Source organism: Struthio camelus, chromosome 19 (assembly GCF_040807025.1).
Source record: "Struthio camelus isolate bStrCam1 chromosome 19, bStrCam1.hap1, whole genome shotgun sequence".
Taxonomy (NCBI): domain Eukaryota; kingdom Metazoa; phylum Chordata; class Aves; order Struthioniformes; family Struthionidae; genus Struthio; species Struthio camelus.
In genome coordinates, this window is record NC_090960.1 from 9,194,280 (window position 1) to 9,213,107 (window position 18,828).

The window sequence follows — 18,828 nt, forward strand, 5'->3', positions numbered from 1 at the left end:
AGGCACCAGTCAGGCACCCACACCATTTTGGTGGTAAATGGCCATATTTTGCAAGCCCTTTGAGCCATTTTCTGGGGATGCTAACCAAAACATTCTCTCGTGCCTGCTGGGGCACCGAGACAAGCAACTGCTCACCAGGAATCACGCTGAGAACGGCATTAGGAATTTGACTCTGATTCAAATTCAAGCTGAGCAGCAAGCACTGGCAAGCTGCTGTCACCCTGAACATGCTGTCAGGGAGGGAGAAACTCCCACCCCCAACCATTCCTACCCCCAAAAGGTCTCAAACAGGCAGGTCTCAAACCAAACCAAGTAAAAGACAGCAAGACCAAACCCAAGTCTAAAACCAGCTAAACTATTTCTCTCAAATCAGAGCTCAAGCAAAAATTGATGTCCCTAGCAGGGACCTGCTCAAGATGGGAATTAATAGCACCCACTGTTAACTGCAGTATAATTGATCCAGCCTCTCTTATGCCACAACTCACCAGCATGCACAGCATAAACCCTGCCACCCGGCTTCCCTTAAACTGGTCCTAGCAGGGAGCAGGCTGTATTTGCAGTCCTGTTCTCATAGCAGAAAACACCATGGTGCCACACCAGCAGCACCTGTAAACACATCCACTGACACTCTCAGCCTGAGCTATCACCAGAAAGCCCAGGGGTCTACAGAAAGGCACATGGGTGTTCTTCCATTTCTGAGCTGTCTGTGTACGAGCACAAAGCAGTATGATGAAGGGGCTACCATCTTCTTCCTACCATCTTCTACTCCCTTGCTACACCACTGGCGCCACTCAAGGTCCTAGTGCAGTTCAGCGTTATATTTTCTCTCAAGATTTTCTATCCTGTGTGCGAGACTCAGGGAAATTAAGATACCAAACTGAGCTGTATTCAAACATGTACTAGAACGTGATGGGCCTTGGCAAAGCTAGGGATGAAAAGGTGAAGTCTGCTCGTCTTCCTGCCTCTCCTCCCAGAGCCCTTTGCAGAACTACTGTTTCCTTTGCAATTTTAAGTGTTGCTTTCAAGTCTCAGCCAGGCAAACATAACCTGGGATTACAAGCCCATTAACTACTTCTCTCTCCTATAGTTGATTGAATTCCAGTTCAGACCAGAACAAGCGGATTTTCCAAAGGCTTCAGCCCATGACAGACTGCCTTTCTGTCTTTAAAGAACAGAAATAGCCCATCTCACTGAAAATCCATACAGAAAAGTTTGTGGAGCAATGCCTCCACTGGTATATGACATCCTCAAGGACAGCTGAATATACTAACTGTAAATTGATCTAATTTCTTTACTTCTGTCACTGATCCTACCTTAGAACAAGATAGGGTTACTTTTACATTTCAGAATTACTTAAAAGTATCAAGAGTCCAGAGTGGAATGCTTAGATCCATTCAAAAGCAAACTCTAACCCCAGATTTCACAAAAACTTAACCTAACATTTACATTTAATCTGAGATGCAACAAGGGTCTTCCCCATTTCTCCAGCTGATCAGTGGTTAACACACACTGCTTATGGCAGATGCTGGGGAGGAAATACAACAGTCATCGTTGAAACCATCCCCTGCCCGCAAGGGTTGCGCTGACTGATGGATTTTATTTAAGTACTGCAAGAATTAACAAATCATGAATTGAATAGCAGGCTTCCATTTTCCAGTTCTATCAGAAACCTGCATCGTCCACCTGGGAGTGGCAAACACCACGGTCCTGAGTGAGATGACAGTTAGGAAGCTTCCAAGTCTTATGGGTCTGATTTCTTTACCAATGAGAAGGGAGCCTCCAAGTATACTCTTACCACTTCTACGTCTTCCATGCAAAAATTTACATGTTGTTTCAGCCCCAGAGTCAGTTCTTTCCAGGTTTCGGTTCAGTCAACAAGCTATACTGAGAAGTTAAGAGGAAAAAAGGAATTACTAAAAATCTTCCATAAAAGGGAGCAAGTGCTGTGGTATGTGCTCATCCATTAGTGCTCGAGTCTTCTGCAGTAGCCATGTTCCAGAATCTTTTCATGATTACGTTGTCACTATATGCGTGCAGATGTCAACACTAGGCCTCCTCGACAGTCACAAGCAGGACAATGTAAAGATCATTTCTGAGCATTTTAAAGAAATTCCACAGGCTTAGGATATTAGAGATTTTTACCAGTACCTTCTTAGCTTGCTTAATAAAGCCATGTCATTTACAATAACGATAACGGAAAAAAGACACTCTCCAGTCAAGCTCTCCACCCAGCTACCTGAAGCTCCAAAGCACTTCAGTATTAAAGCATTTAAGTGTCGTGCACCTTTTGAACAGGAGCAACCCAAAGTCAAAAGCTGGCTTAAATGCCAATCATCTAAGGGTCCCAGATCGATTTCATTTAGCAAAGATGATATTGATATGGTAGCTTTGAATAAGATGCTAATCGATCTAAAGGAGCTTCTCTCATCTCAAGAGTTAGTGAGGACTGCTAGAGTTCATTATTTCAGAAAGTGATCAGGGTGAAGCTAAATGCATTTTACAGTTGAATCCTACTTTTCTTCAACCATATTCACCAATCACAGGCTTCTCCATAAAGTGCAAGAAACACTCCAGAGTTGAAAGGATCAAGACAAACTGCAATTTTCCTTCTGCAAAATTAGAAGCCTCATCCCACAACAATATTGCAGAGCAGGCACATGACGGCTAAACATTTCAATGAGAAAGCCTCCATAGTTTACTCTTTCAGAGTACAATTATAAAAAGAGATTGTGAAGAATACTCGAGTACTGCACCGAAAAGCATATTGCTGGATGTTACGAACAGTCTGGGCACTCAAACAACGCTGCTTTTCATAATCGCTAAACCCCTTGCAATGTACTCAAAAGAAGAGAACCAAAACAGTTTAAAATTTCCTGAAAACAAGTCACTTATGGTGGGGGAGCAGAACAGGAATTAAAAAAAGTCAAGACATACCTATCAGTGCAGCATTTTAACAATAACTTTGGAGGGAATGGAGCACTGAGTTGATTCAAGGAAGCGTTAGTTTCAACACTTCAAAAAGAAAGTCTGATAAACAGCTATCTTACCATAACGATATCCCTCAGCAGAGAAACGCACAGCTTTTGATGCATCAGACAAAGTGCAAGACAATGCCTCGCTCTGCTAAGAGACAGACATTCAACACACGGCTCAAATTTCACCCAAGTGACACTTCAATAGCACCTGCCCCCAGTTAAAATACCTATTTATAGCAAGACAGAAGGGCAATTTCACCCATCAGTAGAGGCCTGGGTTAAAATCACAGAGTGCATATTGTCATTTATGATCAAAAGCTCTTCCTCCTCCTGGTCTCTAATGGAGATTGGCCACCTTGCTAAAGCACTGTCTAGCTGAACATGACAGGTACCTTCTTTTCCAGTGAGCCTATGATGAAATCAAAGGCAGTGCTGAGAGGAGGCTAAGCCAGAAGTAGCAGCACCAGCTGTGCACACAACACTGGCTAGCCTTGTGATGTTCCTGCTGGGGCCTCACTTTCACCTGGGGAAGTAATAAACATCCTTTGCTTTACTCTTCTTCAGAATGCAGACAATCCAAACCACTTCAAATATCCTAAAGCAATTTAGTGAAAAAGATGCCTTTTTAGCAAACATACTAGTGTCACTCATTAGTAGAAAACCCTTAAAAAAAAAAACACAGCCTCACCATCACTCCTTTCTTCAGATGCAACACTGAGGCTAGCAGGTCATACCTCATCAATTAAGCATTTCAAGAACATTTGGGGATTTTTTTTCTGATGAAACGGGAAAAAATGAGAGGGCAAACAAACACCCTGCCACCTGGGGAGAAAAAGCATCGGATCAGACAGGTCTGCCAGTGTCCACAACAGGGTAGCAAGCACTGTCTCAACAGCAGTGAACATGCTATCATCCTGAATATCTTAACTGCTAGAGGAAAACAGCAAAGAGGAGGGTTGTGAGGATAAATGGGCAGGGGAAGTGGCCTTTGAGGTGCCAGAGGTGTGGGGAGAAGAGTTAGTCTAATCATGAGGCACATGAGGCACTTAAAGGCCTCTGAAGCTGCAGAATGGCATAAAAGCTGCTTAGGGAGGGAAGGTAGAGGGGAAAAGCTAATGGACAAAACAGAGCTATGAAAAAAGACCTTCTACCACAAAAAGCTTTGTTGCTAGTAGCAGTTAACACACCCGATATTCTAATGCCACAGTAGGAACCAGCTGAACTAAGACTCAAGCTAGCAAATATTCAAGAATTGTAATTTGAAGTATTTTCTGTCACGCTCAATAGTACATGTAGGTAGACAATGATGCTATGAATGTCATTGTGTCTACTCCTTCATCTTTTGTTTCAAGTCTTTCATTTAAGCACTGCCAGCACTACAGATCAGAGGCAGGCAATCTGAACTGAATTGTAGCTGAACTAAATTAGCAGCATTAACAAGAACAAACGGGAGTTTCACAAAGATTTCTTAGGCTGCTTTCCAAAACAAGTGGAACGGACTCTTCAGTTCCTGGGGTACTACAGTTTGCTGTCATCATCACATTGACATGATTCGTTCAGCACCAAGGAGATTTAGATATGAGCTGTGCAAGAGACTTGAAAGACTGTTCATAAATGCTTCTACAAAAGCATTTGTTCTACAAAATGCTTCTACAAAAGGGTTTGCTAGACCAATGGTATCAAGCAGTTTTAAAGATCCAAGTTCAGAAAAATAAGAGCTCTCCACACTGAGTTTGTTACCTCCCTCTACACACATACCCTTAGCAGCTCCAGGGAGCAACGCTTCTTTAGAGAGGCGGGTACAACAGCAGGGAGAGAGAGGAATCAGCCATACAAACATCACCTTTTAAAAGCCAACCTTTTCAATCGCTAGATGATTTCTCATCACAGCTCCCCTGACAGCAAACACTTATTAATGCCATATTAGAAGAGATTAAGATAAACTCAAATTAAGTTATCACAACAGAAAGACAAGGTTCATTTCACAGTCACTATGGGCAGTAAAGGATATACAACAAAAACTAGCAGGAGCAGAGGGGGTGATGAGATCAGTTTATTCCACCAACTGTGGCCAAGAAGGGCAAACAGTCTGCCAAGCCAAACAGCTACAGCTCATCAGCTGCTCTACACAGGCACTAGGGAAAACTGGCTGGTGCTTTGCAGCAAGTATGCCAGTTCTCAGATAAGAGTATTTTTCTCCGTCAAACTGCCTCGCTTGCATGGTTGCATGTGCACTAATTGAAGAAAACTGCTGTAACCTGAAGAGAAAGTAACATCATGGGGCAAAAACAGAAGAAGCCAAAGTACCATTGTGGAAGAGACAAAATTAGGTCTAAATACACATTGTGGTTTTCCACCTGAATGCCAATTAAATAGTAGAATACACAGAATTAACGCAACACTGACACTAATGCCACACTCACTAGGCTAACATAAGACATAACTAACAATTGTTTTAATCATTGTGCAAGAGCAAGTAGATTGGAAATGGTGGCCAATATCTATGAACAATATTGCGGCACTAAATCATGTTACTGAGATCAGAAAAAATATATAGCCACAGCATGATTAAGAAGCCAGGATCCTAGCTTGGATTTTTTCCAAAACTCCAAATATCAGCACTGGAGGGGGGAAAAAACCTCACTCAATTAAAATATGCATTACAGTGACCACATCAATTAGCATATTTGTGATATTTCCTATAAATTATTAATCCTTCTCTAAGATGACCAACAAAACAAGAAATCTGAGAGCTGATCACATAATACTACTGTGAAATACAGATAGAGTGCTCGATATGGAAGGTGTTAAGTTTTAAACTAGCACTTGGGCTCACGTAAAAGCAGCCTCAGGAAACAACCATTAATTCCATTCAATGAGGTACTCGAGGCTGATCAAGGTTAACCAGAGACAATTCCGATCAAGAAAGCACTGCTCCAACTGGAGCAGGTGCAGAGAAGGGCTGCAAGATTTTCAGGGAAAGAGCCTATCTTGCAAGGAAGTTAGTGATATATAGTCTGAGGTGAAAAGGGAGAAAATGGTTGTGCTTCACCACATAAGAGCACTTTTATAAAGACAAGAAGCTAGTTAGCAGCCAGGTTTGGGTTTTTTTTTTTTTTTTAAAAAAAATCCCCCAAAAACAAGAGATGGATGCCTGTGCATTTATGCTGGAAATTACAAAGTTTCCTCATCAAGACTGGAACAGTTTTCTAATCCAAGAAATCAAAGCAAACAGCTAACTGATTTTATGACAGACCTTCACGGATACACAAACAGACTGTTGCAGCCCTTGATAGCAGGGGACTGACTCAGGAGGTACCTTCCAGTACTGTACTGCCAAACAATGTTAACTGCCTCAAGAGCTCTAGGTTTTGAACTCCAGGAGATCTAGTCTGTCCTCACTTGCACTTTGCTTTCATCCCCCTCCACACACCAAGGAGTAGCCCAAGCATACTCTGCTAGTGTAGCACTACCCGCCTGCATGACGCTAGGCAGATGTGCAAGCCCAGCTCCTTCAACTTGCTATGAATGTATGTCACAGTAGAGACATCTGTCTGTGGAGTACTCATTAGTAACCACAGGGAGGGGCTCTTTTTGGCACATGTTTTATTATAGTCCAGTCACCCTGTACTTAGCACTTTGCTTTATCATTACAGGGCAGATTTAGTTTGTGAACCAAATGAGACATTTCATTGTCATGTATCAGCACAATCCGCAACATCACACAAAACTAAACAGAGGAAGTTTCTAGCCTGAGAGTCAAAAGGGTAAATAAGCTAACTCAGCTATGCAGGTCAGGAGATGTTCTGGGTGAAAAGGTAGTTAATGAACCAATAATTCACTCCAAATGTTATTGCATAATTTTGCCATGTATAGCAAGACCTCAAAATATTGAGAGCTGGCACGTTAGGATAGTAAAAGTATCAACTAATGCATCATGGAGGAACGACAGGATTTTTTTTTTTTCATCTAAGTACCCATGCAATTCATATTTCCTGTGCAACGTCACCTTTGCAGCTGTGTAACTCCTTAAGGTGCTCTCTTCTCCTCTTATATATATTTCAGAGGCATAGTCTAGGAAGCAACTTGCTTTACCATGTGAAGTTTGTTCCAGCTCAGAAATCTTCCACAGCCAGGATAATTCAGATCTATATTCATCAACCACATGCTACATTAAATACACTTCAAGGAAGAAACATTATACACCACCCCAGCGTATTAGGAATAACCTTCCAGGTTCTTCAGAGCACACCCAAAATGCTGGCTAGCTTGCCTCTTACAGGCAGCAAATGAATCATCCACATCTGCAGGCTTTAAAAAACAAAACCAAAAGTCTTCCAGTAAGGACAGACAGATTTTTTTGCCCCTCCCCTTTTCTGCTATAAACTGAAGTCTACAGACAATTCACTACGATGAGATTATGCTTCAGCATGGGAAGCCAGATAACCTTTTACCGTCTGGACCCCGCAGTTTCCTGTGGCACAAGGACATAGAGGAGATCCCTGGTAAATATTACGTGCATTAAGCATGAAACAATATATATGAAGAGTTAGTTAAATATGTACTACTCACAGCCAGTCACATAGCTACTTAGTAACTATAAATTTAGAAAACGCGACTATTTTGTCCCAAGACTAACACCGTTTCAAGGAACTGGACTCAGATGCTGAACAGCAGCATCAATACTTTGTGCAATGGTCATGAGAATTACTCCTTTGGATTAGATGTGTAACCCACCTTCAAAGGAAGAAGCTTTCACCTTCAAAAGTGGTTAAAAAAGCAAAACCAAAGGACAACACCCTGTAGGGCCTTGCTGGAAGTCAGATCAATTCTGAATAAAAACATTTCAAGTGAGACTTCAGGTACACTCACCTCAAATACCAAAAAGCAAAGTTCTGCGGGGAGCAGTACAGCTGCTCCATCTGCCACTAGAGATGGACAGAAACAGTAGGAAGCAATTGAGAAGGGCAACATAGTCCAACACTGCTAGTTACTGCAATGTCCAACTCTTCTCTCAAGCAGCAGGTAAGGAAGAAGTAGCCATTTTAGTGCAATCGCAGAGCAAAGCTGAATGAAGAAAAATACTGAGATCCTTTGAGGATCAGAGCACTACTCAAATTCTGATTGTGTTCGTGTGTAACTGTAGCCAACAATTTTACTGAGGACTAAGAACTAGGACCTGTTATTTAATCTGAACATCTTGAGCCAAGAGAGCCGAAATAGCCATTTGATTCTAGAAATACCATTAAGAACCCTCAAAGTTAACGGCTTACATCTAAGTTATACCTCACTGACTACATCTCTAATTCAGCCTTACAAAACTGCCACAGCTTACTAGATTTATAGTTGAACTAACTTTTAAAAATGCTAGGTTACTCACTCATTTAATTACTCATGTGAGGAAATACATCAAATCTGAATCCCTCAATAGCAAGAGATACAATATGCGGTCTAGTTTCCAAGCATGACATTTCACACATTTGCAGCACAACGAGTATTTTATGGTTTGAGGTGAAAATAACTTGTCTAGACAGAAGTCTCTAGTTATATCTACGTTGAGGAATGTCAGAAGTTTCTCCACCATCCAGGCAGTTCATGATCTCCAGCCCTGCTCAGAAAAGGTCAAGCAGAGAAGATACTGAGCACACCACTCAGCGAACTACATCAGGACTCAATAGTACTAGTGCAGGCTGACTGACCTAGAGTCACCCATACATTTTTTTTTTTTAAAAAACACCTTTCCAATCCACATGGCCACAGAGGCTCTGCAACATCCTGAAAAGTCCTGAAACAACATCTGCAAGTCCTGAAAACACTTTGAAGAGGAAAAGTGCTACTCGCTTGCTAAGTATCCTTTATCAGCAAAGAAACAGAACTATTTCTTAAAACAAGAGTGATTCACACACAAAATTCTATCTTTTTTTATTCTCAAAGGAATTATATCCTTTCAAAAGCAGGTAAAAAATAAATCAGTTGTGATGGAACGAATTCCAGCTCTCCCAGTATTAGTGTATTTCACCTCAAGCAGAAGGCTCATCTCCCATTGAGGGATGAAAACACTACCCAGGCATTTTAACAGGTACGATGCACAAGAAAGCCCCAGCTTTGGGCTAAGAAACATAGTTAAAAGCCTTAAGCACCTCATATTTTCAGCTGGTGATTAAATAGCCTTATTCACTTGTCAGTCTCCAACCTCTTCCTCACACGCAAAAAAAAGCCAATAGCTTTTCAAGCAGCTGTAGGAACGTACCACCTAGGCTGTTTGGTGTGTGTGAACACAGAACCACACGGTACTACCATTGTAACGTTATGGTATGAAATGAATGCTGCTTAATGGAGCAAGAGCATAGCTACCTAGTTTCTCTTCAACTCAAGGGCCTGTAACTAGAAGCTGTGAAGTGATACCATTACAAATGCAAGCTGGGCAGAGTTTCCCTGATTCAAGTTTACTGCTGTGAATTAACTTTTTTCCCAGGCCTGGAAGCTGCAGTAAGATAACGAGTGCTTCAGGCCCCTCCTAGTCAGTTTTCTTGTAAATCCTTACCCTCACCTCCTACCAACAACCCTCACGCTGTCCAATTATTTTGGAGGAAGCTACAGCACCAGCTGTTGAGAAAAAAAAGAGGTCATTACTTTAAAGACAATGCAAAAAACAAGCAACAAACTCTTTTTTGCAATTATAAAAAAGCCTAACTTTCCAGTGCATCCCACATATTGCCAGAGCAGGGAGGTGGTTGTTCAGGACTCTTGAAAAACTGGACAACTACTAAGATGTAGCTTTGTGCATCCCACTTTCAAAACCTTGGCTAAGTGCTGGAATAGATACATGATAAACATAGTTTGAATCTTGGCATTCATCTATCCCCTTATATGCCCATACAATCTTCTATCCCAGGCCAGAAGCTGACAGAGAAAGCATCTGCAAAAAGTTTCCAGGGTCCTATCAAGATAGTGCTCTAGACACCATTTCTATACATTTTTAACTATCAATTTGCTACAATTTAGACAAGCAGGTCAGTAGACCCGTGGCGCATGGTCTGAGCTCACAAGGTACGTGCACCAATGCTGTTTAGCTTAAACATCTTCCACATAAGCTGAGCTAAACTGCACTGCAACCCCTGCTGTGGGCTTCTGTGGTACAACACACCTGAACAATGGAGAAGGCCGAATGAAGCCTTGAGGGGAGACCATTTCTAAAACAGAACCAAAAAAAGGCCACACCACAAACACCCACAAGCCTAGTGTTCAGAGGCATAGACTTTTTAGTCTTAAAATCTGACCACTCTCATCCCATGTTTTTAGCCTGGACTTTACAGAACGGAAGAATTCCAATTGCAGATGTTCACTGGTTCTCTCTCACAGCCAAGTTACTTGAAAACCTACAAAATTAAGGGCATAAGACAGAAATGTAACATCACCCATCCCTTCCCCTTACCTCTCCTGCACAAGTACATACACAAAGTATAGCCCAAGTCCAAATCTCCAAAGGCTGGAACAGAACACTGAAGTTCTCCGTACCCTTTTTTGTAGCATACACACACAGCCAAATGCATGAGGTAAGAATAAAGCCAAAATGCAGAGTTAGAAATACTTTCTATCCACAAATGAAGCCAAGCCCACAATGAACCTAATCTACGTGAAACTGGGCTACACAGCGCAACCTGGGATGTGTGCATTCCGGATTACATCTTGAGGCAGACCAAAGGCTTTTCGGTCACCCTGAACACCCCAATCCTAACAATCTCAGCACACGAACAAGCTTTCATCTACATCTTGCCTTGATGCAGTCCCATATATCCTTGCCAGATGCTGACCAAGGTAACCACGTTCTGCCTACCAGAGAATTACACTCACCCTTCACAGTCTCATTTAAGACAGGCGTTACCTTTCTCTTGAAGCGTTACTGCTAACCAGGTAACCCGTCACACAAGACTGACCATAGAGTCCTCCTTCATATAATTCATTCATCACAGATTGAAAAGAGCAGTAAAACTAAAAGGACACCTGTCAACTTGAAACTCACACACATCTGAAAATGCACAGCTGCTACAGTTATAGGTGATCCCTGTTCTCTCTTCTGCCAAAATCATGCATTTTCATAGTATTTGATGTTTCTAATGATACTTTATAACCAGTATCCCTCTACTTCACCCTTCACAGAAATACTTAACGTTCAAAAAATAAAAAGGTTTTTTCCATATTTGTTGAAGGTAAATCCTCCACCATTCAAAGGATCTTGCTAGTAAGAGCAATGACTTTTTGCTGAAGTTTGCCAACTTTGCAAATTAGCAAAGGTTAGCAGAGTGTTTAGTTTCAGACACAAACACGCACGCATCTATTTAGCGGCATAACAGCCCATGGCAAATAGAAAATAAAATCCATTACCACGGAGTCTCCCTATTGATTTTTTTGTTTCAGAATGTAAAATTTGTATTTACCTACCTTGCCACAGTTCTAAAGACCACAAAAGAAGAAAATATCAACTATGCAAGGTAGAACTAGAACTGAGTTACATATCAAATGCTCCAAAGGACAAAAAAAAAAAAAAAAACCAAGCCATCATCTCACATCTTTCAGTTCCAGGAACCTTAGGAGTGACAACCTAAAAAGCAAGCGCAAAAATTTCAGATGAAAGTATCAGTTTCTAAACTGACAATGAGCCTTTTGGGTTAAAAAAATAAAAGTACATGGTGGGAGGTAACAGTAGAGTGGAAACAATGAGGCAAGTTTTTCCTAACTAGCATTTAGGAAGGTATCATCACCTTCTGAGCCTTTGAAACCCCGCAAGTAATTAAACAGTCAAACAGTCAAATGAGAGGAGGCTTTTAGCTTCGCAACTGCCAATTATTTCCCAGCACCAACACAGATGCTGAACATTAAAAATAGTGTCTTTCCTCTGAAGAGGGGAGAATAACTGAGGTCACCTGGCATAAGTAAGCAAGACCTAGCCCCCCAAAAGCATCTGTTACAGATTCTGCCTTTTAAGTTCAATAAAGAGTCTTTCGCCAAAAAAAAAAGTAACTACCAAATTGCTTAAAGCCACTTGTCTGGGGAAGTCTGTATCTGAGCTGGGTAAACACAAGCAAAGGAGAAGTCTTTATGAGAAAGTTACAGCAAAATGCCTCATTCGTATAAGTATTTCAAAGCCCGTCACAGACTTGGATTCATTCCTCCTAAAGCTTTTAGTGCACATTAGTTAACTGTTTACTACTCCAAAGAGCGTTACCAATTTTAACTATTCGCTAGCTATACCGACACACTGAAAGCGAGAGAACCTTGGAAGAGATGCTCCATCACACAGCAACTGCTTGCTTGGTGAGAGATTCTATCCATTTTAAACACGACATTCCTGACTATATTTTGAATAATTATAGTTAATTACCTAGCTCAAGCGTCCACTAGTGCTCTTGAATGATCAATTCAGTCTGTACTATACACTCAAAATAACTCTCTATACAATAATACTGTATACTACTTAGCACTCAGGAGACTTCCATACTGCATGTTGCACAGGATGCCATTTTTGCAATAAAAACACTAGCGATGATCCCCAAGCCTATAATGCAAGAGTCAAACAAATCAAAGTCCTTAGCCTGCAAAACAAAAAGGGGAATCAAGTTAAGGGAAAGTAGCCTTGCAGTGACTAGCCAAAGGATTGAATGGTTACCCTTTAAAGTGATTCTGTCTTGCGTAGAACTGCAAAAATTCCAGTAAGCCTTTTCTCTCCTCCTGTCCTTAACAGCTATGAAAGTCAAATGGTTTCAAAAAAAACCCCTGAGAGACTAACTGAAATGTCAGAAGCAAGAAGAGGGTTAGATATAGCTTCCTCACGCAATAAAAAAAAAAACAGTATTAATAGTTTACGGGCATTGAATTTGCGTGTTTCACTACAGTTCTGAACTGTGATCAGCATGTACTCATGGCTCCTGAAAAGGACTCATACTTGTGCAAGCTAGAACCATCCATCTTTACCTGCTGGAATTTAAGCACTCAACGCCACTGCATTTCTAGGCAGAGAACACATTGGTGCAGTTTGAAGATGAAAGATTTTTGTAAGGCTTTCAGTGTTTCCATCCCTTAGTCACAAAGAGGTACCACATTCTGTAGCTGCGATTAACATCTGTACAGCCCACATTAGTGTCCTAACTAGAGGAGAAAAACTTTTAAAAAAATAAAAAGAAGAAGAAAAAAACCTAACAGAGATAACCAGCACTTCACAGTATCAGACCACCTGTATCAGTTACAGTTCCTAGTTGGGATCCCAGAGGTGAGGGTTGACAGTGGCTGCAAAGGGACACAGAAGGGAAAATGCCAATCATCACTGAAAAGGAAGTATTTCCTTCTACCATAATATAAGCACAGAAAAAAAATCACAACTTAGAAGTTTAGGTCAAAATATTAATGATAGAGCTCAGAAGAAAAAATACAATATACACAAGAGTCTTGAAATTATGTGGAAATAATGTCTTCAGAAAGTTACATCCATGACTCAATACTTGAGGTTAAGAAATTATAGCAATGAACAGTGGGAAGGAACAGAAGGGTTGTGTGGGATGAAGCAGAGTTGAATTCATAGAGAGACTTGGAGAGATAACATCAGACAATTTCCAGCTAATAAACTGATCAGCTACTGAATTATGTCTGAAGTGCCCTGATAGTTTGAATCTGTTTCCAGGGCAAACCTGAATGGAGTAGAGAGCCATCCAAACCAAGCTGTATTCTGAACTGCGCAAAAACAAAGCAAAAGATTGCTAAAAACGTCCAGCATGTTTGGGCCTTGACTCTTACAGCAATCCTGCGTCCCTACTTGTTCCCTACATGTAAATCAATCAACTCCACTCCTGATACAGAACAGCATTACACCAAGATACTAGCATAAGTATTTCACTCCCAGAGGCATACAAAAGAGCACAAGACGGGGAATTCAGCAGTCTGGCCTGTTGCAGGCCTTTAGATAAGGTGCTGAAATATAACACCTGCACTTTTGTTTTCCTCATACGCAGAACAAGCATATCTGCCTTACACAGGCTTTGTGAGCATTCAAGTTGGTCGAGAACTCTGAGGCTTTCTGATGAGCCAGAGAGAGGAAGACTAGCAGCATTTCAAGGCACTCTCTAAGCCTTACTCATATTTAACACGGTCAAGCATATTTTTTAATTTCCCAAAGGCAGCACAAGTATGCAGTAAGAGTATTAACTTACAGCTGAGAAATTTGGAAATTAAATCTCAGTTGGGTCTCAAATATTACTGCTACTTTGTTAGAAAAGCATCACAAGTTCACACCAATTATCAATATTCTCACAACTTTTGAGTGAAAATTACATCTAGCATACAAACAGTAATATGAAAACAAGAGAGATGGCTTTAACCAGAGGGACTGCTCTTCCGATTCGGTTGCCTGACAGGATGGGAGTTAGACAGGACATAGATGGCAAACGTATTTGGATAGGAAAGGCTTCTCCCAGAACTGCTTGGGTTTTGCATTATTTAGCAACAATGACTTTCCAGTGTTTTGAAAAAGGAAAGCAGTCATGGACAGCAGGAAAGGAGCACACAGAGCCAGAGGATAAGAAATCCTGGCTCTTTTCATTCACATCATTCTCATGATAGTGCTAATGACTATCAACATGGGAATCAAAGGCAGGAATGTGCTCGGATAAACTACTTATTCAGTTGGAAGAGTTCGTGGGCCTTTGTACCAAACGCTTGTCCTATTTCAAGAGAAAGTTTCTATTACTTATTAACATCAGTAATTGTGTGCTGGGGTTTAAGCGGCAGTTTGCCTACCATTTCCAACAGGAAAGAACAAAGGTAAGCATAGAACATCTAGGAAAAACAGTAAAAAGGATTAGCCTATATAGTACCTGGCAGGGAAAAAAAAAAGTTTTAACCCACAAAGTTCAAGCAAAACACAAGAAATCTCTAGGGTTATAATCCAGTTTTTCTGGTTATAAACAACTGCATTTAACCTTTGCACTGGAAGCTGAAGGTACTCTTTCACTGTCCTCAAAATTTGCAACAACTTTGTTTCTCCCCTTCCTCAGTTACAACACATGCTCTTACCAATAAACCTGCCAGGGTTCATAGATCTTTAAGCGCTTGACAAAGAAGGATCCACATGAGAGAGACAGGCACACAAGCGTTTCACATGGGAAAGAAAAATTACCGTACAGAACAGGTATACAATTGTGCAAGATGAGGCTAGCAAGAGCCCTGACCCCAGGGCTACCTTTATCCTCTGACCATTACAGAATTAAGATCGCAGGGAAATGAAAGGTACCTTCAAAGAAACGGAATAGGTACTCTCTTGAATCCAGGGGCTGACTGTGACCAAGACAGTGAGGTTAACATAATAAAGACATCAAATAGAATTCCACAGCTAAAGATGCTGGAGAGTTAGAGGCCTGGCCAAAATAATTATGGTTGGCAACAACATTCTAAAAATTAACAAACTTTAGGCCCAGGACAACCACGTGGTCCTTATGGTTCGTACCCCTCCCAGCTCGGACAACAACAAGCATGTCAGCTTACCTGGCTGGTTCACCCATTAGTATAACGTGAAAGGGCTGGGTTAGAGGAAAGCTAAAAAACCCAGCTATAACCATGAAATGAGAAGTTCTGCAGCGCCTTTCCAGTGGCGTCAGATTTGTTTTTAGTAACCCTAAACTGCAGCGCAGATTGTACACAATGCCTATCCATTTTGTCAGCGGGCAGCTTTTTAAATGGAAAAAAATCAATATGACGGGAGTACACCTAAATTCCTTAGGCACTTAGGGAACTTTTCCCCAGGGGCTATTACCTGAATGGTAAAGCTGCCTACATCAGAGGGATATGACTTTGAAAAGGAAAGAAAGAGGACCATTTATTTACATAATTGCCTTTAACTTCTGATCCTCTGCAGTCTAGCTTTTTCTAATGTTGCGCAGGGTACAGTTAGCAAGTGACTAAAGTCAGAGCTAACACTTCCGAATTTGGGAATCCAGTAACAACTCCTAAGTCCATGTTTAATCACTCAAGTTGAAGTGGCCTCATTTAGAGGCTGAAAACACTCAACTTTGGACATATGTTGATGTAACAGCACACAAAGATTTTATTTGAAGGCTACAGTGATTGAATTGCGGCTCTAGGGAAAGAAGGTTTTTCTTAATGTAGAAATACGTAATGTGGAAATATATTTTCTTGATACCTTGCTTTCATTTTTCTCATCTCCTTACTGGTCACATGCCTAGTGACACTATCACCTAAATTTAGCTCATTCTGGTAGCGTGGGCAATCCTACCAATTTCGGTAGGAGCACAGCACACCTTTCTCTCCGTTTCCTCCTTTCAAAAATCAAGCAGAATGCTAAACAGCAGAGCAGATGGCATACCAGGAGACTCCTGCTTTTAGTTGCCACCCCAGAACAGCGCTCTGACTCGCTCTACTGCAAGGACAGCGCAGGCCTTCTGTTTTGTTCAGTGCAACGCCCATCCCTCGCAGGCCCCTTTGTGTTATATTACAGTGCCCCCTCTCTCTCTTTTGTCTCCTCTGTACTGCCAGTCACTCTGTGCAAAATCTGGCACCAGAATAACTTTGGGAAGTGGCAACGTTCTAACCCAGGCCTAAGAAGTGCCCTGAACCCTGTGGCTCTCTGGATGTAATTAAAAGGTCACAGATTTACCTAGGCCTCATCAAGAGAGGTAAACGTTCATGTAAACAAGGGCAAATCCAAACCACGGTTGCCCACCACTGGGATTTCAGCTAGTCACGATTACTCCGTTTAGCTGTTGGCTCCCCTACAACAGGCTACCATGATGCTGTCCACCGAAGAGACACTGGAGCACATTCCCAGCAAGTAAGAGAGGGTCGGAGAGCTTGCCTCTACTAGGAACTAGCTCAAATCCCCGACTGCACTTCCTCTAGTGCCATTAAAATCCAGTGCCTGGGAGAAACGGCTACGTTTCGACACCGGTGAAGCGCAGGAGCAGCGTTCACTCCAGGCAGGAGGCGAGGAGGATTCACTCCAGCATGACGAAAGACGGGAAACAGATTTCAGCCTCTGGAGGACACAGTCCACCTCCGGCGCTCAGACGCAGCACGCAGCCAGCGGCGGCACTTCTGGCAGGCGAGAGCGGAGGGATAACCACGAGAAGGAGCCGCAGGCCGGCTCCGCGGCCGGGCAGAGCCGCGCAGGCCCCTGCCCCACGAGGCCTCCGGCGCGGGCCGCGTGGGACGGACAAGGCCCCGCGACCGCGCGCCGAACCGGCGAGAACCGGCGGGGAGGCCGCAAAGGCGGCGGGGGGGGGGGGGGGGGACAGGGCGCGCCGCCGCCGCCGCCCGCCCGAGCAGGGGCCGGGGCCGGGGCGAGCCGTTACCTTGGTCTCCTTGACGTGCTGCTTGATGCCCTCCGGGTACCACTGCACCCGCACGTAGCCCCGCCGCAGCGGGCTGGCGCGGCCTTCCTCGGCGCCGCCGGCCCCGGGGCCGCCCGACTCGGAGCCGCCCGAGCTGGCGGCGCCGCCGCCGGTGCCGCGGCCGCCCTCCTCCTCCTCCGAGTCGGAGTCCTCGCCGTGGATGAGGCGCACCAGGCCGAACCGCACCGAGCCGCGGTAGCGGCCCGACACCAGGTCGTGCGAGAAGAGGAGGCGCTGCGAGCCGCCCGGCGGGGCCGGCGCGGGCAGGGGCAGCGCGGCGGGAGCCGGGGCCGGGGCGGCGGGGGCCGGGGCCGCCTCAGCGGGCTGGTCCGCCATGGCGCCGGGCAGAGCGGGGAGAGCGCGCGGCCGCCGGCGCAGGCTGGGGGAGGGGAGGGGAGGGCGGGGGGCGGGGCGGGCGGCGCGCGGGCCCCGCGCATGTAACGGCCCGGGGGCGGGGCCCGACCGCGTCGCCCCGCCCACCGCCAGGCCCCGCCCACCGCGGCGCCGGGCCTGCGCGGGGGGGGGAGAGGGAGGGCTGAGGGGAGGGGCCTGAGGGGAGGGAGGGCTGAGGGGAGAGGGGTGGAGGGAGGAGTGGGCTGAGGGGAGGGAGGGCTGAGGGGAGAGGGGTGGAGGAAGGAGGGGTCTGAGGGGAGGGAGGGCTGAGAGGAGAGGGATGGAGGGAGGAGGGGGCTGAGGGGAGGGAGGGCTGAGGGGAGAGGGATGGAGGGAGGGGAGGGCTGAGGAGAAGGGCCTGAGGGGAAGGAGGGGTGAGAGGGAGGGATGGAGGGAGGAGAGGGCTGAGGAGAGGGGCCTGAGGGGAAGGAGGGGTGAGAGGGAGGGATGGAGGGAGGAGAGGGCTGAGGAGAGGGGCCTGAGGGGAGGGAGGGATGGAGGGAGGAGAGGGCTGAGGAGAGGGGCCTGAGGGGAGGGAGGGGTGAGAGGGAGGGATGGAGGGAGGAGAGGGCTGAGGAGAGGGGCCTGAGGGGAGGGAGGGGTGAGGGGAGAGGGATGGAGGGAGGAGTGGGCTGAGGGGAGAGGGGTGGAGGAAGGAGGGGAGGAAGGAGAGGACTGCGGAGAGAGGGCTGAGAGGAGGAAGGAAGGAGGGCAGAGGAGAGCCAGGGATGAGGAAAGGGAGAGAGGGAGGAGGGAAGAGAGAGGGATTGAGGGAAGAGGGATGGGGAGGGCCCGAGGATGGAGGCAGGAGAAGGGGTGAGGGAGAGAGGGGAGGAGGAGCCGGGGCGGGGGAGGAAGCCCAGGGGGCAGAGAGGAGGACTCCGGGGAGACGGCTGAAGGCACCAAGGGGGAGCAGCCTCCCGCCGCGGCGCCCCCCGGGGCGGCAGCGACCCTGCGCAGCCGGGCCCGTCTCCTCCTCCCGGCCCGAAGCCCCCGTGCTCCGCCGGCTCCCGCCGCCACCACGGCCTCCCGGCGGGGTTGTTCCCAGGGAATTAGGGGCTGCGGCC

General features: G+C 44.9%; 1 protein-coding gene across 1 annotated transcript in view; it reads right to left on the reverse strand.

Moving 5' to 3' along the window:
• The window catches only part of UBE2O (ubiquitin conjugating enzyme E2 O), a 70,465-nt gene extending 52,761 nt beyond the window's left edge, over positions 1 to 17,704 (reverse strand). Inside the window, exon 1 of the mRNA XM_068913398.1 lies at positions 17,330 to 17,704. Coding sequence (XP_068769499.1) covers positions 17,330 to 17,704 — 375 coding nt within the window. The remainder of the gene's footprint in view (positions 1 to 17,329) is intronic.
• Positions 17,705 to 18,828: the final 1,124 nt, after the last annotated feature.